Source organism: Sander vitreus, chromosome 14 (genome assembly GCF_031162955.1).
Source record: "Sander vitreus isolate 19-12246 chromosome 14, sanVit1, whole genome shotgun sequence".
Taxonomy (NCBI): domain Eukaryota; kingdom Metazoa; phylum Chordata; class Actinopteri; order Perciformes; family Percidae; genus Sander; species Sander vitreus.
The window spans coordinates 18,083,684-18,106,732 of record NC_135868.1 but is presented as its reverse complement, the minus strand read 5'-3'; the positions used below and the strand labels follow the sequence as shown (position 1 = coordinate 18,106,732).

General features: G+C 39.5%; 1 protein-coding gene across 1 annotated transcript; it reads right to left on the bottom strand.

The window, feature by feature from the left end:
* Positions 1 to 48: 48 nt before the first annotated feature.
* LOC144528918 (putative acyl-CoA dehydrogenase 6) lies at positions 49 to 22,122 on the bottom strand. Its single transcript, XM_078267793.1, has 9 exons — positions 21,908 to 22,122; positions 16,192 to 16,312; positions 10,477 to 10,606; positions 5,909 to 6,015; positions 5,333 to 5,500; positions 4,797 to 4,970; positions 2,763 to 2,924; positions 1,230 to 1,380; positions 49 to 497 (listed from the first exon to the last, which is right to left on the bottom strand). Exons 1-9 carry the CDS (start codon positions 22,097 to 22,099, stop codon positions 407 to 409), a joined length of 1,296 nt encoding a protein of 431 aa, XP_078123919.1. The 5' UTR covers positions 22,100 to 22,122; the 3' UTR covers positions 49 to 406.
* Between the last annotated feature and the right edge of the window lie 927 nt (positions 22,123 to 23,049).

Below are 23,049 nucleotides of genomic sequence, written 5' to 3'. Positions count from 1 at the left end.
TGCTACTTTAGAGAATGCGCCATTTAAAAATTGAACTGGTACTTGAAGTGATTTTATAAATTTCTCAATGACACAATTGGCACTTTATTTTACACATTCATTTTTGTGCACATTATTTTGCTTAGTCTATTCTAAAAAAAAAAAAAAAGTCTTCAAAGGATGTTTAAATGAACAAATTACACATTCACATTTGTAAGGTTATGAAAAACACGAGATTTATAATTGTGTGTTTGAGTCTTTCAGACCATATACAGTATAAACAATCAAAGGCATAACAATAATGCATTGTATGTCAAGAATTTGAACATATCAGAACTGCACTTAGGTGATCTGTGTTTAGCAATTCATTGTGAATGATTAGCACATTAGCAGTGGAGCAGCAGATCAGTCCCTGGGTCAGGTGTTATCAGTTCTTGGGCAGTGTGTCCATGTACTTGCAGATGATTCCCAGCATGACCTCATCAGCCCCTCCACCAATCGACATTAACCTGGAATCTCTAAAATAGACAAGGTTAATGCAAACTGGTGTTTTTTCTGAAAAAAAACATCTGTATTTTCTTCAACATCTGATTCACTTAAATAATTGCAGCGATGATTCTTCCCCCCTCCCCCCTCACTGAAAGTGACACTGCACATCCTTGACCCCTTGTTTAGCTGCACTATTTGCCTCATCAGTAAATGTCAGCACAGAGTAAAATAAGGGAGAATCTGAATCAAACACGGTTACTTGATAATACACTGAATAAACAAATAAGATTCATAGCTAAACAGTGCACAACAGGAGACTGACCCTAATTGCATGTCTTTGACAATTAGTATTACTTGAGCACATGCTATGTTTATGTAAAAGCCATAAATCAATCTGAGCCTAACATCTGGTTTAAATTCCTTGTAAAAAATGCATTGACCATGAGCTGTATCAAGCTCATGCTAACTGGAGAGGTTGTTCTTACCATAGAAACAGTATACCCTCACAAAAATCATAGGTGGCAGCCAATTATAACCATAGTTGGCTAGCAACCTGTGTTAGTGACTTGTGCGGCGAAGTCATGGTTTTGCAGTCAGATATCTTTTTCAGATGAGTTGAACAAAGTGCACAGGTGTGAAAATAACTGAATATCATGGGGCTATATGCTATAAATCCATGTGATAGAGAAAACAGAAAAGAGTTTTAAAACCAGATCACTGAACAAAAGATATTTCAGTTACTTTTTTCTGACCAGCCTCACCTGTAAAATCTGCTGACCAGAACGTCACTGGTGAAGCCCATTCCTCCCCAAAACTGGAGACAACTGTCACCCAGTTCCCTGGACAGGCGGCCCCCCTTTAATTTGGCCATGGATGCCAGCCTGGTGACATCATTGCCTTTAATGTACAATGCTGCAGAAAAAGAAGGAAGAATACAAGTAGTGGCACAAGCACGGGTGAGTGAAAAATGGCCAGGTGGATGAAAATTATAAAAAAAATGTAGAGAGGAAAATTAGGACAACAAACAAATGTGGCTCAGTTTCAGGGTCACTGGTGGCTGATCAATGCCTCTTTCAAACATGTTCCTTGTTCCTGCATGATTTTTCCTGTTTCAGTGTGCATGTGTGTTTCTACCTACCAGTGCCAAACAGATACAAAAGCTTTGATCCGTTTCTGGGCTAACGAATTGGAGCAGCTAGATTCATTCAAAGCTGCTTGCCACTGAAGTGGTTACTAACGAGAAAATCACAAGACCTTGAACACCCGCCCACCATGATGCACCCACATATTCATATCATGAACACTGCAGCGTAAAGCACGTGGGATGTATTTTGGAGGAGCCGGGTATGTGTCAGTTTTTCAGGTGGTCAAGCTGGCTGTGGGTTTTGAAGTTATGCCAGTACACACAGAACCAACAGTAGTTTGTTAGAGCAAGTCGGCCTTTAATCGTTTAAACCCCGGCTCCTCCTGTCACATACAGTACACCACACATACAGTAAGTGTCCTTGTGTAAGACAGTCAATCCCAAATTGTTCTACTCAACTTTAAAAAGGAAAAAGTTCAAAGTTTGTAATTTATTTGTTCTTTGAGGAAGGAAAATCTAGATTAGAACAATTAATAGAATTACGTGGAAAAAGACAATGTTAGCATACATACTTGAATGCCTGTGTATATCTTAAAAAAAATAAAATCAAATACCCTACAAGTAGGGTAGAATTTAACTCCAGACAAAACATGGTGTTAATCATTGTTTCAGGCAACTCATCCAGGAAATTATTTTTGCTTTAGCAATCTATTAGCAAGCAATTACTGATCTGTCTATAGCCAGCCATACTGTTACCATCACTGTTAACTTATCTCTACTTAATAGTTAAGCTACCACATTATTCTTCAGCCTGCACTATTCCCTCTATCTTTTGAACCAACCTACTGCATTGTACATGTACAAATTACCCACTCAAGGCTATTTTGGCATTCACATTCTTTTAGGACTGAGTCAACCGTGGCCTTCGCTACTGAAGCCTTAGTCTTATCTATGGTATTAAGTGCCACAAGGACAGCTGCATGCATTCATTTGGAAGAATTTTCCTAAAATACTACAAATGCAAAATCAAGCATGCATGTTTCTAATCCCGGCCTGGGTTTCAAAATTATTTTGGAAATGCAAAATCTGGAAGTGAAATAACCCAATAACCCAAGTTCTGTGATAATGCAAAAACCGCACCCTCATACATCTGTCGTATACTATTAATCTTTCACTTTTTTTGCTATGTCTGTATATAAAGCGACCGCACCTGTAGCTCGGTGGAGGAGGGAGCGGAGCAGCTCGACCTCCGTCTGCAGCTCAGCCAACCTGAAGTGAACCGACTGGTGGTAGAGGACAGGCTGCTTGAAGATCTTCCTCTGCCGTGTGTACTGGATGGTCTCCTGAATGATGTTGTCCATCATGGTCAAGACTGGAGGTGTTAAGATAGAGACATGGAGAGATGTGACCTTATTACTACTACTGCTGCTGCTTCCACCTGCACTGCATGCATCTATGCGAGTGTTTGTCATTTGTGTCTCTGATTGATGATATGATGCACAAAGGTTTACCAGAGGCCTGTACTACTAATCAAGATCAACATGCCCTGGATTGATTTCAGTTACCCGGCTTCACCTAACAACCACGGTCCTGCATAAACTGTGTTCCCAATCCAGCAAATAAAACATAAAAGAGGCGCTGTTTTCACAGCATGACCAATCGCAAACATCTACCAGAGACGCATATTTTACATAAGAGCAAACTATAATTCTACATAAATATGAAGAACACAGACACGGTTTCACAGGCAAAAAGCAATACAGTCGCTGTTTCCTAAAACAGGAAGGAAAGCTGGCAAAAAAATAGCAGACGCCATTTAATATCATTTCCATCAGTCAGGCACAAGATCTGACCATAATTACACTTGTGCTTTCCATAAACTGTCGTTGCTTTAGCCTATTATTTCAGTTGCAACCCTGGCAGTGGTAAGCGATCGTGAGAGCAAATAAAAAAATCAAACCGATGTGTGGCATTGGCAACACACGGCTCAAGAAGCCGACAAATAGCCTATACGAAATTCTCTGCGCTGAAAATCAATATATTTCATAAAGATAACCATCAGGGATTGTTAACGGGGTTGTCGGTCTCTAAATGTTTTAACTTTTATGAGCGCACCTCTCTCTCCGCACACCGAGCTCCACCTGATCTCCTAAGAACGGTGACGCCGTTATCAACCGAGTATTGATTAGTCAGTAGGCGGTGCTTTTACACCGGTTGATCTCTAATCTTCAGCATAAGTCGGTCCCTCCAGAAAAACACAATTTTGCGATCGCATAATTCAATGCATAATCAGCCAAAGCAAGCATATTTATGCGGGGGCCGCATTTTTTTCCAAATACGCCGCACTTTCGCTGCATAAATTGCCGATTTCCGCGCAAAATATGCGGGGCTTGCATGATTTCATAATCCCTGCATTTTCATTGCAAGAAAGTCACATATATCTTAGCAGAAAGTTGAAAAATGTTGCGTTTACTTCACACGAGCAGCCATTTTCCCCTGTTGCCACGGGAATGTTATGAAGCGACCTAATTACGCGACGTGAACATCATCGAAAAGCTGCAAACCCCGCGATGAAGCCATGATGAAACCGCAGTTTTACGCAGTTCCTGCAATATCACATAAATATCCCGCATATTCCATCGCATTTTTTAAGAAAACGTGCCGCATAATCAAGGATTTTTGCCCGCAACAATCACAAAAAAAAAACTCAGCATTTTTCTGGAAGGACTGATAAGTTACCACGGCGATTGAACCCAGTAACAAGTGATCCACCGTCGTGATACACAAAACCCTGGGTTGAACCTGAAGTTACCTCGTTAACGCCAAATCTTGCTTCGTAGTACAGGCCTCTGGCCAGACGCATCCATTTCAGATTCAGTAATAGCGCGTAAAAGTTGAACTTCCCCTAGAACAGTTTCTCACCAGTTTCCCAAAAAAGAGATTGTTGTTTGCTTTTGATTCTGAGTAACAAGTGTGCACTCACTTACTCAGAATCAAAAGCAAACAACTCCTTTAAAGAAGATTAATGGCTTGAACTGTGTGACCTGAACTCCCCAATTCTTGGAAACTAAGGATCCACTAATACAATAAACTGTGCAATTTACAGTTAGATCTGTGGGAGGTGGATGAGCTGGGGTGAAAAACAGAGGTGAGAGTGAATAAAACTAGTAAAGATAATATCTGATTAGTGGATATGGGTGGGGGGATAGGGAGAGATGAAGAACTGTCAGAAAGGCACACTCACTATTGGCCACTGCCCAGAGCCTCTCTTCCTGGAACTGAAGCATCTGATAGGTGAAGCCCATGCCTTCCTGGCCGATGATGTTCTTGCAGGGCACACGAACGTCGTCGAAGAACAGTTCAGCTGTGTCTGATGACCACATACCCAGTTTATCAATCTTGCGGGCGATGTGTACTCCTACAATGGTAAGGACAGGAAACAGAAATAAATGTCATAATGCATCTTGGCACAGGCAGAATAATAATAAACAACAACAATTCTTCATCCTACTGATAGAACGGATACGGACATTCTGTAGAGGGTGTTTTAGGGTAATAGGCTCAGGCAAATCATGTGAGAATATTGCATTCATTCATTGGTTTTAGGTAGAACTGAAAAACACAGAATCTTAAATTTGAGGGATTTGTATTTGTGAATGTGATATATGAATCCCAGATGATGAATGTTAATTACAATGATTCATTTTCAGCTTAAATGGGGCTTTTTTTTGTCCTGTTTGCTTTTACAGGAAAATCATCCCACAAATAACTGACTCCTACCTGGTAGGTTCATCGGCAAACAGAAGAGGGATTTGTTTCTGTGTGGGGGCCCGTCACTGGTGTTTGCGAGAAGACAGATCCAGTCAGCCTGGGTACCGTTTGTGGTCCACATCTTTCCCCCGTTGATCACATATTCGTCCCCTTCTCTTACTGCCTTTGTCTTGATACCTGAATTCATATGTGGTAGAGTGTGTACATGGATGGAAAGAGAGAGAAAATTGGAAAGATGAGTGTAAGGACAGAAGGTTAAATGAAAAGTTTCAATAGATGAATAATCCTAGAAATGAAATGTTGGCCCTTAAATGAAAAGCTGAAGCTGGTGTATTACTCTTAAGTGTAAAACATAATGCATACTAATCCAGAAAAAAGAAGTCAAAAAGTGGTGAAATCTGAAGGCGGATAATCTAGGCCTGTATTCAACATGCCCTCCTCCTCTCCAGAGAGAATATCAGTGCCAAATTGATTCTAAAACTGCTGCATTTTGGCTCCTCAATCATTTCTGTAGCATGGTCCTACAGGAGCTAAAAAGAAAATTATGATAATAAATGACCAGAAGATGATGAAGGTGAGACGTACTTGAGACATCAGAGCCGGCTCCGACTTCACTAACTCCAAGGCAGGCTACTTTGTCCCCCATGATGGAGGGAAGGAGGAACTCTCTCTTTAACTCAGCTGAGCCAAACCTGCAGACACAAATACGTAGAAATGAAAACATATTAGTAACTATTAATTAGAAGTTACCCCTTGACACTAAGGGGAAGCCAAGAGCACCCCTTGTTGATTTCCTATAAACTAAGATCTAAAAGACAATACTTCTAAACAAAGTAGATCGACGAAGACGGTTGTCAGGCACCCGTCTAATAAAAGTTGGGTGAAACAACACTGCCATGTTTGAGGCAATTACAGTTCCAATGGGACAGGAGGAGGGAGTCTTACCCTGAAGCTCCCATGGTATTTTGGCTGCTCTCTTAGCACTTAGACCTCACTGCAAGCTAGTGTAGATCCCCTAATTAAGCTCCCGAGACTCCAAACTAAACTGTCTGTTTCACTGAATTATTGTAGCAACAGCTGTTTTACAGCAGGATGATATCACACCACAAGCCAAGGCCATACATGGGTCAGCCAAACAATTACCAAATACGGTATATGAATACACATATCCTTAAGAAGTGGAACTTCTGAAAAAGCAAGTCATCGATTCACTGTAAAATCCTCTGCCTTCAGTATACAGTATATCGCTGTCATAACTTCTTGATAACCACCAGTGAGGACACCTTGTAGAAATGTGTGAATTTCTTTAGCAGTGGTCAGAAGCAGTATGGATATGGATTGGGTTATAGTGTTTGTACCAGAATAAAATGGATTCTATCTGCATCACTAAGTGCAATCAGTGCAACTCACGACTTGTTAACAAGTGCAGCTGTTGACGTAATCATTGACCAATACACCAATGAAAATACACTAAAATAAACAAGCTAAGAAAATAGGTGTAAAAAAATGGAGACAGACGTCTCTGCAGAGCTGGACCACATAATGAATAAAATGTAGGGCTGGGCAATATATCGATATTATATAAATATCGTGATATGATATGGAAATAATAGATCCACATTTCCTTTTTGATTTAATGTAGCGCATTAACAGACAGTTTCACCAGAACTCCTTTAGTAGGTGTCCTACATCACTTTTTTATGGACACCCTGCAGCCAATCAGAATTGAGTATTCACCCAGACCATGGTATAAACAATGTTATTGACTTTGGATCTTGCTAGCATAGCGTTAGCTTTCTGGCTCGTAGCTAAACTGAAGGGTTCTATCAGCTGAGCGGCAAGTCGTATTAAAGGTCCTTCCTATTTCCTGGGGGAATCAACAACGTTTGCGTTGCATAAGAACCTTATGGATGGGAATGATTGTTCCAGGTATTAGTCAAACCGTCAGGCATAACCAGGGAAACAGAGTTTATTGTTTGGATAAACTTTAGATTTCGATTGTAAAACAAATTAAAATATACCGGTAAAAGAATGTTTTAAAAATATGTTATTTGGCAAGTGACCATGGTATAAGCAGGTTAATGCCCTTCGAGGTGTCCATTGTCAGATATTAATGGACTTCGCCTTCGTCCATCAATATCTGACAATGGACACCTCGTCGGGCATTAACCCTTACGTACAGTTGGCAATCAGTAAAAGTAATTTGACAGTATGTTGAACAACAAGACAAGCTAGCTATCCAGCCATGTCATTGTCCCCAAAACAATATAACGACTTTTACGAACAATTTGATCCGCGATGTGTAGCTAGCCAACGTTACTGTCAGCCGCAGCGGCGCAGCCTGAAGTAGTGAGCGACCTGAACAGTGAACGTGATGTGAGATCGTTATTCTCTGTGAAACAAAGTCAGTCCAGAGGGGAAGTATAGCTAACTTACTTCTTGCAGCTTGTGTGTTAGCGCCATCCTGTGGTGTTCAGAGGACGAGTCGGAAATAACAGATCCACATTTCCTTTTTGATTTAAAGGGGTGATAGAATGATTATATAGGGTATTTTACACTGTTCCTTAAGGTCTCCTAATAGGGTATGTAACATTGGTTGGGCTGAAAATTGCTTGAATGCTATTTTATTAGGTCCTTAACTACCCTGTGAATATGGCTCTATTTGGAACAAGCGCTTTTCTTCCAAATATGGTATGCTCATGAATATTTAGATGAGCTACGCGCTGATTGGTTTGAGCGAACCACATAGAAACACATTGGAGACGAGACAGCAGGTCTTATATTTCAGACACTGCAAAGTTATACATTGTTTGTCGGGCTATTTCGTTATTAAATTCACTTCTGAGACTTTTTTTAAGCGAGAAATCAACTATATAAAGCTCAAATATGGGCCATTTTACGAAAATTGATGGCTAATTGCAAATTTGGTAAGACATGTCGGACTTTAGCTAGGTCCACACAGTCTGACGAGAAAGCGGCAACCTCCATACCCAGTGAAAGTCACCGTTTCCCTGGGTACTGGACTACTGGAATACTCGGGGCTCCGTGGAGCTGGCTGGCATAACTAGAGTAGCTATATTTACAGTTTGAATTTCATCACGCCACTTATATAACATCTACCCCAAGGTCTTATAAAGCTAACAATGGTGTCCGATTTCAATTTAATGAATTTTTGTGAACATTAGGGGTTTCGTTAGCTGCTACTGTCCCTTCAATCCTATGTGTACAGATCGCGGCTAGTTAGCTTAATTTTCGGCGTAATTAGAGTATATTTACAGTTTGAATTTCGTCACGCCACTTATATAACATCTACCTCAAGGTCTTATAAAGCTAACAATGGTGTCTGATTTCAATTTAATGCATTTTTGTGAATTTCAGTGAAATTGTAAGAGGAGGCTAGCTAGCTCTCATTGATAGAGCTCCATCCAGCCGCAGGCTCTATCAATGAGACTCGCAGACAAGAGCCGTTTATTTCCCCGATCGTTTGTTTAAATAACTCAACACATCATAATTACACACATAAGATTAACTGGAACCTGTGGTAAGAGATTGCTGGCGTAACAAGCTCACTGACCGCGCTCTCACTCACACACACACCGGCTATTTAGCAGGAAGACGGGAGCTGCAGGCCCTGGAGCTCTGTCAGGGCAGCGGCATTTGGTAGTCCATTAACCCAAAAAACTGTGACTTTGCGCAGGTATGGAGTGCCGTGGGTTGCCAGCCGTGATGGAGCTCCATCTACCTCACAGCAGGCCTCTGTGAAGGAAGGCAGGCCGAACGGCGAGGCAGCAACACAGGCAGCACCGGCCGCTGAACTCCGACACACAGTTGGACAGAATTTGCAATTAGCCATACATTTTCGTAAAACGGCCCATATTTGACCTCTACATAGTTGATTTCTCGCAAAAAAGTCTCAGAAGTGAATTTAGTGGTAAAATAGCAGATGAACAATGTATACAATTTCTGAGATCTGCGTGACCTATTCAGAAGACTAAGCTGACCTCAGATCAGTGGTGTAGCCTATGTAAATGTTTGGGCGTGACAAAGATAGAGACTAGAGCCAAATGAGGAGGAGCCGCCAAGTTGACATCAACTAGGCGGCTCGTTGAGATTTCCCGATTTCAGAGGCAGTTTCAAATTGTGAGATTTGCAGAAGAAAGAGGTGTCAATGGGATTTTGAGGTTCTATGTATGTCCTAGTTACCCACTAAACTGTCATTATTCAACTATGACAAGGTGAAATCGGTTATGCATTCTATCACCCCTTTAATGTAGCGCATTAATTTAGAACAGTAAACAGTCAGTTTCACCAAAACTCCTTTAGCAGGTGTCCTACTACATCACTTTTTTTATGGACACCCTGCAGCCAATCAGAATCGAGTATTCACCCAGACCATGGTATAAGACTAGATATAATATCGTGATATGACATAAGTGTTGTCTTTTCCTGGTTTTAAAGGCTGCATTACAGTAAAGTGATGTACTTTTCTGAGCTTACCAGACTATTATAGCTGTTCTATTATTTGCCTTTTCCCCACTTAGACATTATGTCCACATTACTGGTGATTATTTATCTAAAATCTAAGTGTGAAGACATTTTGTTAATGCACCAATTGTCAACCATAGAATATTGATAGAGGCATTTGGTCAAGAATATCGTGACATCTGATTTTCTCGCTATCGCCCAGCCCTAAGAAAATGTCTGAAAAATGGCCATTGTTTGTTTGGACAACATAATTATCTGCAGGGTAAACAGGGCAACAGTTGTTTGCAATTCAAGCAACCTTTTATCATCTCAAAATGAAACACCCATGTAGGATAAATGTTTGAAAATGTACTCCAGCTCTTACACAAGTGGCTCTAGTGGTGGTGTAAAAAGGAAAAAAAGACAAAGCAGACATTGATGCCTGAGTCGCTGATTAGTTGTCCTTTTGATAAAAAAAAAGACAGAGGTGGAGAGAGAGTATGGCAGCAAGCAACAATACACGTTTACATAAAGACATTTCTCCAAGCCAAACTGAGTTACTTTAAGGGAACAGCGAAAACACTGGATTTGGGGATGTAATACTACGCTGCAAACCTTTCCCCTATGACAAATCTCAGCAAATATATAAAAAAAAAAAAAATCCAATATCATTGTTTGTGGGATTGTACCTGGCCAGTGCAGGAGTAGCCATGTCACTCTGTACACCAATGGCCATGGGGATGCCTCCACAGCGGATGTTGCCCAGCTCCTCTGCAACAGCTACGCTGTAGCTGAAGTCAAGACCCAAGCCTCCATACTCTGCATGGAACAAAACACACACCCCTTTAGCTACTGCTGACAGTTCAAGGCTGACAGTTCACTGTACATTGTGTGGGTTTTTTGTTCAGATTATTTTATTTTCCTTATTTATGCACATTTAATAGATGAGGACCTTTGCTACTCAGCTGGAAGAGAAAGAAAGGCATACCAATGTCACTTTGGATAAATATACCCCATCACTACTGTACTTTAGTCACCTTAAACTAGCTCTGCACCCACCTTCCCTGTCTCCCTTCCATCTTTCCTGTTGTCTTTGTGATAAAGTCACTGCCTAACAGGTTTCTGTAGGCACAAATACACACTGGTATAATATTCTCAACTAATCTGTTGGCACTGGAGCATACACTCAAATTAATTACAGGATGTTATCATTAATTGCGCTACCTATAATTATGTTTAAAAAGCACTGCTGGGAGATCAGAAGCATGGAGCAAAAAAGGGTCACTGACATCTCAGTGTCATCTCATCTGTTCTGCTTAGTATATAAAACTTGATTTTGATCTCTCAAACAACAAATTTACTGCAAAAGTAAAAACAAAAGAAATTTTTTTTTGATTTCCTCCATTCTGGCAGTGGAGGCATTTGCAAAGACCTTAGGTCATCGATAGAGTTTAATAGTGCATTATAAACCTGTCAGTTGCCCTTATAAAGAGACCTCTCTTTTCCTTTCTTTTGCCTTTAATCATCAGTCGCAGCATCTATGAAATTAATGTGTTTTATACTTTTTCTGTCTGCTACTCGTGGAATAAGCTGGCTTTTATACTGCATTTCTCTTAAAAAGGTATTCTTTGTAGGGTTTTCTTTAAAAACAATGTATAGACAAAACTAAATCCTCACTTATCACCCACTAGAAGTGTGTGGTGGTGTCTGTATCTGCAGACACCCTGCCCTGCTGACTGTATTTTCTCTTTACTTCTTATTTTTGTGAATGTGGGACATGTATGGGCATTAGCAAAGATGCTTTGGGCCTTTTTTGAAAAAAAAAAAAAAACACATTATGAAAACAAATGGCTCGCTGCAGTACAGAAAACTGAACATCATCATCCCATGCTGGTCTGTTTAGATCACAGTTAATTAGTTAGGATAAATATCTCAATGATAACATCCAGTCAGCAAAATGTAACAAGACTGAGCATTTTTTAAATGCTCGGTGCTGTCAGAGTTGAGGCTTGGACCCAAGTGCAGGAAGATGAGGAGGAAGCAGCAAGAAAAAAAATAACAATGTAATGATAACACAAAGAGAACTTACAAAACACGCAAGCTGGTAATGTCCAAATAAAATCCAAGAACACGAAAATATAGCTTACACTGGAAGAAACTCGCACACAAAACTGACAATGACGACAAACCAACAACAGACACTGAAAGCACACAGACTAAATACACAAGTAAACAAGGGTGAAACAAGGGACAGGTGACACAAGGGCTGGGGAACAGGTGAAAGACATCAGGGCGGGGCAGACAATCACACAGGCGGGAAAAACACAAGGCAGGAAGTAAATCAAGACATGACATGGGAGAAACAGAGGGACTACAAAATAAAACAGGAAACTAAGCATGAAACATAGACAAGGTGAAACACAGAAGACAGAAACATGAGACGTAAAACCAACAACAGAAACCCACAGGTGCTCAGTTTTCCCATGAATTTATATAGTAATGCCAGCCACTGGATGATGGATACTAGCACTGACTAACAATGAATTGAATAATTATGGGTGAATATACCACATGGAGGACTGCAAATCTAGCAAAGTGGTTTAATGTCACCTGTCAGACTAGTTATCGAATAAAGTAAAGCACAGTCTGGCAGACTGTCAGAGAGAACGAGGAGAAAAAGAAAGAGTACAAAATAAATGGGGACATAGGAAGAGGGAGATATAGTGGGACAGGCAAACAAGGGAGTGGGGGAGCCAAAAATAAGAGGAAGCAGGTGCAGCTGTGCAGCGATAAGTCTCTAAGCACTGGAAACCCTGCGGTGGATAATGTGTATGAAGGGAAGCACCAAGGTTTATTCCACTTTAAGCAAAACAGCAGGCCATCTGGTTGAACAAGCAAGCAGAAGAAATAACAAACAAAAGTCTGTCACAAATGTCAATCCTACACATGTTTCTTCTGAACACCAGATGTTCCTCAGTGTAGGTTCTCATCAGATGGAGCTCCATATGAAGCACATATTGAAGGACAAAGATTGAGATAATTTAAAGGTGCAGCACCAGCACTGGCAATATCAAAAGAGAATAACAAAGTTTTATATTCTATCTGCACAGCAACACCAGTGACCTAGTGATAAAACCACTTCTCCCAGGAGAATGGCAACATGGGAAAGATGGCCAATGAATCAATCACAAGCTCAGATCCATGACAATTGTGTAACAATTACTACAACTGACATAGGTGTAACCACACTATTACTCAACTTCAGAATGCATGTTATCACCATTACAGTGTCATCTACAATCAAATCTGAAAAGTCACTGTGTCAGTAATGTTTTTGAATAGAAGGACAAGCCATTGCAATGCATGTATCATAGTATTACCTAAGTAGAAATTGTGAGAAAGAAAACAGCCTGGACACACAAGTCTCTCCAAGAGGTTATTCACCTAAACATTTGTAGCAAAGATATTCAGTTAAAGGGTAAACTGTGGAGGATGCCAGGTTCTATCAGTCAGGCAGGAGACAAAAGGCCATTGCCATGGTGTGAACTGCAGATACCTCTTCCTCAGAGCAGAGGAAAACAGGCAGGGAGCCAAGGGCCATCCCTGTCTTCTCACTCAACGTGGCTGACTTAGGTAAACTTCCTGTTCTCATGTTTTGAAGGTGATAATGCCTTTCCTTGTACATGGAAAAAGAGTGGGAAATAAGTGTTGAGTGTTCTTGTCAGTGGATTAAATAAAAGGGACCTGCTGTATAGCTACAAACCATGTAAACAGGAGCATTAACTTTCTTGCCCAGTGCTCTGTTTTCCTGGGTTTTAAGTCATCAATGCCCATGGAGGGGCATTAAGTTAATGCGTAGAAACAGGAATTCAAAAATAAGCCTGAATCACATTTGAGTTCACTTGTTGGGCAGACCTTTATAAGATAGTAGAGAGATGACAGGCCTCAGGCAGAGATGGGCAATGACATGCAACAGTCGGCTTTTTAGGCCCTAAGCCACGAGAGCGCCACTTAAGATTTGTTTTACCTCCTGACTTGTACAACATGGCACTTTTAAATGTTTACTGAGAAATTAAAACCATTATATCACAACAAATCATTTAATCTTAAATGGAGCATTTTAAAGTTATTTTCCATAAAACGAGTCATTTCAAATGAGTATATCAGCTCTAACTATGAGATGAAATCATTACACTTCCCCATGCAGTTTAGCCTTTCTAGAATTGAATGTCTGTGCTTGAAACAAGACAGATTAAGGTAGATGGCGCACGAGACAATATCACTTGATTCTGGATCATTTTTTAAACAAGGTTATTCATATTGTGAGTAGATTACAAATTGTCACCATATTTGCAGATGTTTTATTACATGACTATGAGAGTGTTTTGTGTTGTACTTGGCTTTGACTTTCCGCCTGATGAATGATTTCTCCATTGAACAGACTCCTAAATCCCCATTGCCATTCCTGTAATCCGAGCCTCTCAATCAATTAAGCCAGTGCAGAATTCTTTGAGTCTGCTTCATTAGTCAGCACTGTAACAAAGACACGTCTAGTTGGAGCTACTCCAACTGCACACTTTCCTTAAGACATATAATACCATGGCAACTTCGGTTATTCCTAATATTACAAAAAATAAGCCAAACACAGCAAGAATTATCAGAAGGAGCCAGATTCCACATGATGGTAACTGAGCAACATTCTTTTTAAAGACAATACAATATTTGTCCATTAGCTTTTGTTGACTAAAACGTCATTCTTTTAAGACTTAAGACTAGAATCGGTGACTAAATACTGTACTGCAAGTATATGATGTCCAGTGTATATGATTTAAATTTCAACGCTGACAGTTGTTTCTATATACTTAACCCAAGTAATCTACCACCTGATAATACAGTGTGTCTTCTGCTGGGCCGCTCCTCCTCTCTAATCCTGCCAACTAATGCTTAAGAGTTGTGTACTCAGCACATTTTAATTCCCCCGCCCTCCCCTTTCTTTGACCTACAGACCTGTGGTGCAATCTTCTTCATAGAGCTCAATGTCCAACATTGTTCACCTGATTTGTTCTTTCAGCAGCAAATGTCAGAACAGCCATAACAGCTGTTTTTACCACAGTGCTGTTATCACGGCAAGACGAAGACCAAGGTGAAAAGTGGCAATTGAATAGAGATGATGAATTTATTACTTTGGGAATACCTGAATGTGGTATAACTGAGAAACTTTAGATCTCTGCTGTTGATTGTCAAACACTTTCCACAAATCTATTCGTATATTCAGAATGAAGTTACACATCACAACCACAACTATTTTGTGGTCCTGTACTGTGCAGTACTTATTCCGCTCCCTCCTCAAGCCCAGCAGTGACACAGCTGGGTACACATCTGGAAATGGGATATAGTGTAGCAGACACCCATCATCACAGTGGGAACATTTCTAAACCAGACCAACTGTAATGTATGGCTGTCAAACAGAGAGAAACTTCAGCTGTGAAAAAGAAATGCCTTGAAGCAAGGATGGTCAGTCAGAACACATTTTGATTCCCTTCAGACAAATTCTTCCCACAACTTAAATAATGATTCTGATGTGACCGTTATTCATGTGTATTATTGTATTAAAAAATTTTATCCTGAAAAGCAAGGGTTTTTTAAGTAACAGATATGTTATAGATTTATTATGGGACTTTTGGAATGGCAAAAGAAACAGCACGTCCCAAAAACATAAATCATGTAGACCGAGGCACAGGTTATTCGTCATATTTGTATGAATTACCAACTAAAGTGCCCAAGAATACAAATGGAGTCAACTTGTTAAAATGAACATTCTCAGTGAGAAACAATCAGGCAAAATGGCTTTTTGTTTCCAACAGCACCTAAGGTGCACTAAGTTTGGCACCTTGCTATGATGATGGCTGTTATCATTTTCTGCCAGTCCTATTATCTACTTAGATTCTTTCCATGAAAACAAGCCTCCTCCAAAATTCAAAAAGGCTTCTTGGTCTCTAAATCAAAGACCTTTTACCTAATCGCTCTGCCCCAGATTATGCACAAAAATCCACTAGATTAATTAAAACGGTGTCATTTTTCATAAAAATGTCACTGATATTATATAAATAAAAAGAAATCATTTACATTTAGTTAATCCTAAATTCATTTTCAGAGTCTCAGGGGCTGAAAACTATCCCAGCATGCACTGTTAGTCGATTACAGACCTGACAAAGATACAGGTGGCCAAACAAACACAAACTTTCATTCCTGTGGGCAATGTCATGCCAGACTCCAAAACAACAGGTTCTTTGTCTGTGTCTAATCACCGAGCAACCCAAACGCGTGTTTATGAAAATGAATGTTCTACTTTTGTTGGTTTTTAAATGATCCTCTCAAAGGAAAAGATAACCGAACACTCTTACCGACTGGTTTGCTGACTCCTAGAAAACCCGCACTTCCTAAGATCTTGAAGATTTTATGGGCTGGAAACTTCCCTTCTGCTTCCCACTGATCCACGTGGGGGTTGATCTCCTGGTCGATGATCTAGAGCCCACAACAGGGAAGAGATATGATATGTTATGTGTATTTCTTATAATGTGCATGAAATAATATTATCATTTTTCTGGTGTTTTTCAAGCATTTTGTGCATATGTTTGCATGTTTCTGTGCGAACATTTTAGTTTAAAAAAACATTTAAAAGGATGATTCCTTCAACAAATGACAGCCCTGCTATTCTATCTCCTGTGTCACAACTAACATCAAGAGGGATTGCATTACATTACATTATGAGAGAAAAAAAACACGTACATTGGTTCCCTGCTGTGCAGTGCACATCTCTATTTAAGTCTATGTAATCTATCTCTAGCAGACAGCGAGATAAGGTATTACATATCAATGAATAGAGAGCAGGCTGGAAAGAGTACCGCACGGTGAATCTATAATGATGACAATACAGTGACAGTATGCATGGCATGCTAGTTCCTATCAGTGCCGTACTGATAACCGAAGCTTGGCTAGTGACATAGAAAATGACAAGCTGCAGGCTTATAAAACAATGGCATGGGTTTGGCCTCAATCCCAAACTGTGTCATTTTGGAGCAGAAAAATGGTGCTTAAAACCAACTTGTAACAGAATTCAGTGACAATGTTGGTAACACAAAACGGTAAAGTTGCCCAATACAACTTACTTACAGTGCAAATTACACTGAGGGTTTGGGGATTTGGGTTTTTTGAGGAATGGCACTTTTATACTAAAGCTGCTGGTAGCCAATATTGTGCTGATATTCCACAACTTTGCATTCAACCAATATAATAATGACTCACTGTTTCCTCCACCATTTAACTATTGGCAGGAAACCTCTAAAGTAATATTTAGAACAGCATGCAAAAATAAAGCTTGGTTCTGAAACCCAGTTTCCCTCAGGGTTAGCAGCCACTCCACTTATTTAGCCACAAAGCCTGTGATACACAACTGCCTGAAAATGAAGGATGACTTTATTATATGCTTTAAGGAATACTTTTCACTATATACAGCACAATGTGGATGTCGTTAACTAGCTGATACAGAATATGTTTTTAATAACTTATATAATATGTCTCCAAATGTACCAGTTCTGTGCTCATTCGTATCGGAACTAAATTAAATTAAATTAAATTAAATTAAATTAAATTAAATAATGAATTCATAAGGAACGAATAGTGACTTGGTTTTGTGAGTTATGGCCAAAAATGCCTGCAGGTAGTAAGGGTTGCAACCTAGCTTTGGAATAGACTTTGGAAAGAGTGAACCTTGATGCCATGACTCATTTCGAGCACCTGGAAGTGGTCAACATCTGGAGAAGCAGACAGTGCTATTTTTGTTTGAACTCTGAATAGACTATAGATGTGGATTACAGTCCATGTGGTATTTAGTTGCCAATTCTTTAAACAATTTTACCTTACACAGCAGGCTTTGTCAACAGGAAATGTTAGTGCACAGGACATCAACAACAGTTTCTGCAAAATAAGTGTTGTACCTGCCATTTCAACCAAATAAATTAACAAATAAAAATATAAAATAAAAATACATGAGCTGTGACTTTCCTTGTCTGTTTCTAGCTGGATGCTTTTCAATTCAAACTAAAATGTCCTCTAACAAATGGATTTGGACTTGTAAGCCAAATTAATATAAACAACTACAACAGCTTTGCTTCTGGTGTTATTCACTTTAATGCATAAACATTTCTAATGGGCCATGGTTTCAACAGACCCATGACAATCTGCTCTACTAATGTGTTTCTCTGCTTAGTACAATATGCTTTTAAGGGTGGGTAAAGCTCATGAAAAGTAATGATTAAAACTAAAGAGGTATCTAACAGAAATCGGAAACATCAAATTCAAGTCTCGGCCAATAAACCATGTGCAAAATGTGCATTGTGAAAAATAAATGCTATTCAATTATTCTTTCATGACGCTATCGTTAAATCTTTGCTTGAGCGTGAAAGCACAGCCAGCAATGACGACTAGGCCTGTGTTTTACCATTCAAACTAAAAAAAAAACAAAGTGCTGAAGAAGAATTCACAGGCATTTTTCCAGTATTGCAAAAAATGTGTGTTGGAAGGAGAAAAGGATCCTTCCAACACACACACAAACCCAAACCAGCCAACCATTTGAGCAGCCAAAAAAAACCTCACTGGCTGAGAAATATCTAACTACGAGGCAGACAGAAAACATGGACATCATTTTTTTACAGCTGTAAAACAGAAAACAGACACTATTTTCAACAGATATATGGGCACAGGCCTAGGCCTGAATGTTTGAAAATCAGGCTAACGACAAACACAAGACCGAGGTGTAAAAAAGGCAGGTACTTGTCCCCTTTAGCCTGCAATAAAACCCATCTATGTTCAAAGTTCAAATCCTGAGGAGGGAAAGGGAGGGTTGACTAGCTGATGGAAAGGGAAACAAAAAGGTCATCAGGGAGTGACCCTAAATCTCTATTGTGGACTATTTGTGTTGCATACCAGAACAATTTCACATTACCCAACTGTCAAGTAGCAGGAACAGAACATTGCACTCATCAGGTCTTACAAAATTTCCAGTCTGGAGTGTTTTACCCCTGCACACTTCACTAAGACTGGGCCAGCCCAAACGGTTGTGTTAACGTGTATTAACTTTTATCACATTACACGTTTGCTAGATATTTGGTATACCATTTCCATTAGGGGTGGGAATCACCAGAGGCCTTACGATACAATATCATCACGATACTTATGCCACGATACGATATTATTGCGATTTTAAACATATTGCAATATTCTGCGATATATTGCAATTCATTACCTTTTTTCCAACTTTTAATTTTTCCCAATTTCAAATGATGTCCCCAAAAGGAAACTTTGTCAACATCTGTTTTATCTAAAAAGATACATTTCTCTGTTTGTTCATCTCACTTCAATTGTATTGCTCCAAAATGGGATTGCCAAGCAGACAAACTGACCAACACATATATAATAAAAGATCGATACTTGGCGTCTGTGTATCAATACAGTATTGCCACGGAAAATATTGCGATACTATGCTGTATCGATTTTTTTCCCCCACCCCTAATTTCCATCCCTTTGAAATATTAAGTGAATTTTCTATTATTATATTTATAGTTTCTCATAACAGCCAGTTTTGCAAATTAGCAGCAGGGCTGCCAAGGTCTGGAATTCAGAATTAAATCTATATTCTTACATATATTTTCAGGTCATTAATTGACTGGATTGGCAACACTCATTCACATCTGTTTTTTTTTTTGTTTTTTTTTTATGTATAAGTTGTTTGAAAGTTAAATATATTAGAAAGTTGACTATATCACAACATAAATCATGATTATGATTATAACATCATATATAACACGATACAAGACTATAGATGCAAATAATTCACGCCTATTGCCAATAATAACTGTGGTATAACCAAGCAGGCAATTCACGCTGTCAGTGACAATCAGTCAGTCAGTCAGTCAGTCTACATCACAAATGTGAAGGCTAAATGAAGAAGAAACCAGACTCCTAAAGGACTCCAACTTACAGTGTATCAAATCATTGCATTTTAAAGTGTTGACAGTTTCAGAGTTTTATAGCAGAGATGAAAAGATGATACCACAAGTACGGTTTCCCCCTCACGGCAACATAACAGTCATTAACTACCAAAAGATTGAACTAGTAGAAAGCCATAAACAGCTAGGCCTACGAATTATTTTATCATGATATATTTGTCCCACCTCAACTTAAAATGCAGTGACAAAAACAGCGTTTTAGGTAGTTGTGTCTAGGGGTAGACCGATTATCGGCCCTGGCCGATTATCAGGCCGTTTTTTTGGCAGTTTGCAGATTATCTGTATCCACGTTTTATTTGCCTGATAACCGATAAAGTTAATTAATTGAAAAGTGTGCTACTTTGGCTCCGCTACAGCTCTGTCTGTCCCTCTGCTTTGGTTTCACTCACCACTGAGTCTGACTTAATGTCCCGCCTACAACACTATCTGACTCTCTTTTACTGGGTATTTTGTTGAACGTTTCAGGGGAAATCCCTGCCTGAAACCATGGGAGGCTGCACATGAATAATCTCTTCCTAGAAGTGCTGAGGAAATCTGTTGTAGCTTCTTGTCCTCATTAATGACAGAAAACGACCTTGCGCGCGCGCGCACACACACACACACACACACACACACACAGAGTTTGTGGGAGACTAGAAGCCTCAAGTCTGAGTACTACACTATGTAACACACACAAAGCTACAATAGTCTAAGTGCCCCCACCCACCCACAAACAGAAAATTGGTAGTGGAAACATTGGCACTATGAACGTCTGACCTTGGACAGTCACAAAAGAATTTCCTATAACCCTATGTGTATACCATCTATAAACACACATTATCCTACAGTGACTTCTTTTAATAAACCATGCTGCCTCAATTTCCCTATCCTGCATTGCAATTATATTGTTCTGCATTTCCTTTTCATCCTTCCCATTACTCCCAGTGCTTGTTTATTTTCAACCTCCTGGCATCCTTTTGAAGGTTTAGTCACACAACATGCTTCCCCCCCATTTACCGTAACATCTTCGCTCCCTGCCTTAAATTAGGCACTTGTTGTTATTTTTGCAGTCTCTGTCTCCAATGTCTGTCTAGTAATGTATCATAAATTTGTCATGCTGATTACTAATGGTTGCTTTGAAAACGTACTACCATAATTTGCAACTGCTGATATTTACCTTTTCAAAAGTAACAGGCCTGCATGTCAGATAATTAGCAGAAAAAGGTGAGGCAGAATAAGTGGAGGAACCTGGGAAAAAGAAGGCATATTTCTGTCTTTGAAACCAACCATTGCTCAAGTGAAGAGCAAATAGTTGGCAGCCTTACCCAATTCACAAAAGTGACTATAATACTGGAGAAATTAGACTAAATACTATATAAAAAGTCAATCTTGCCTTTGCCTACCAAATTAACAAACTATTGTTAACACATTCAAATTAAATAGCCATTCCAATTTTTGATCATCTCTACACATGAATATTTCAGGGTTTTAGCAATTTCATTAAAATATAGAAATTCCTAAATCATTTTGAAAGTCAATGACCAGAAAAATAATACCAGTTCTCAAATGTGCAACTAAAGATCTTTGGCTCTTCAATGAGGGAGATGTAACATATGATTTAGTGCCAAATATTTGTTTGATACAAACAAACATTAGCCTCTATCTGCTTTGGCTAAACTAGCTACATTGGCTCCGTTAGGCTTGTGCAGTCATTTGAGGATGTATGCAGGTTTTCAACAGAAGTAGCAACGTCAAAACAATGTTCAAATTTGGTGATATGTTTCTTATTGGTGAAGCTGACAGCTGGCCGTAATACAGAGCAGCTTCTGCTGACATCAACACAGTCCAGTCAAGGGGAACTATATAACAAGCTAGCAAAGTGACCTCTCACCCACTTTTATTATACAGCCCTTCCGCTGCTACTTACAGTTACATTAAGCGGAATAACACTGCTGCTTTCTAGCAACAAACACAGGTATTTAAATATCCACCTGTCACCTGCTAAACAAAGCAAACTGTTGCCTTGTTTGTTTGCATGGTAACGTCATAGCTTGCTACGTTAGCTTCATGTTACCTTTCTGAGGGACTCCTTTAATGCAAAGTGTTCTTGTGTGTAGATTAAATGGTCACCCGCGGTCTCTGACGTTACGGGTTTAGATGACACCTTGTCAGACACCGACCGGACACCAACACATGGGGTAAATTTGTAAAAATGACGGCTGTTGACTAGCAGATTACAACGCAGAGCTCCTTCGCGCAGCGCCATCTCTGTTGACAACCGCTTGTGTATGTGCGCACGCGCGCATGCGCATGCTGTGACTGCAATGTATAACCCACTTTGGGAATTTTGGGATAAAATATTAAACCCAGTGGGAAATTGAAATGTTGGTAGTGTTTGACTTACCATCGGATTCCGTCATTTGGGGAAATACCATCAATAAACAAATAGAAAATGGGTAACCCATAGTTTTCAAAAAAGCCTCCACAACATAAGTACAGAGACGATATCTTGTGACCCCTAGGTTGGGACCCACTGCTCTAGGACCTAGGACACAGGCCCACCAACCCACTGGTCACAAGATTAATGGGTGTGGTTGGCTGAATAGGAAGGGAGTTGAAAACACAACATAGGCCAACTTCCTCTGCACAAAATTACTATTACTATTACGAATTTAATGGTTCACCTACAGTATAAAAGCTGTAAATGTTAAATAAATAACAGTAAATGTATTTGCAAGTCATTACCTGCCTACATTTTCTTCTATTCCAGGCAAAAAATGTTAAACTATGAAGACAAGACCTAAAACGTGTACATTATGGTCATTTAATCATGCTACAAAATGTTAATGATCTCCTAAAGGTATTTGAGAATATGTTGTGTAAACTTTAAAGCCAACTGAGTTATGAAGATGTATCTGTTTCTCTACTCTGTCTATAACCTGAAACACAGTAAATAATGAAGACAGGTTGAGTTATAAACAAGCACATTTAATGATAATTGCTTCTGTGTATGAAGTAGAACATGGGCCCATTTGCTCAGACCATATACACCGCATGAGAGAGAAGCATATAACCCTTGCCAAATACAACTCTTATTTATGAATCATTTCAAAGAAAAATATTATAAGGCTACAAATCTGTCCAGAAGATAGTGAATCGTTTACATGGATACTTGTGAATATTTTTTTCTTTATTACTGTATGTCCCCTAGTCTGC

Bases quoted from the DNA above. Each gene is read 5' to 3' on its own strand.
- LOC144528918 (XM_078267793.1), bottom strand. From the start codon at position 22,099: ATGGCGCTGCGCGAAGGAGCTCTGCGTTGTAATCTGCTAGTCAACAGC. The intron at 5,501-5,908 runs GTACGTCTCACC...ATATGAATTCAG, and splicing joins AGCCGGCTCTGATGTCTCAA to GTATCAAGACAAAGGCAGTA. The intron at 2,925-4,796 runs GTGAGTGTGCCT...TAACACCTCCAG, and splicing joins GCTCTGGGCAGTGGCCAATA to TCTTGACCATGATGGACAAC.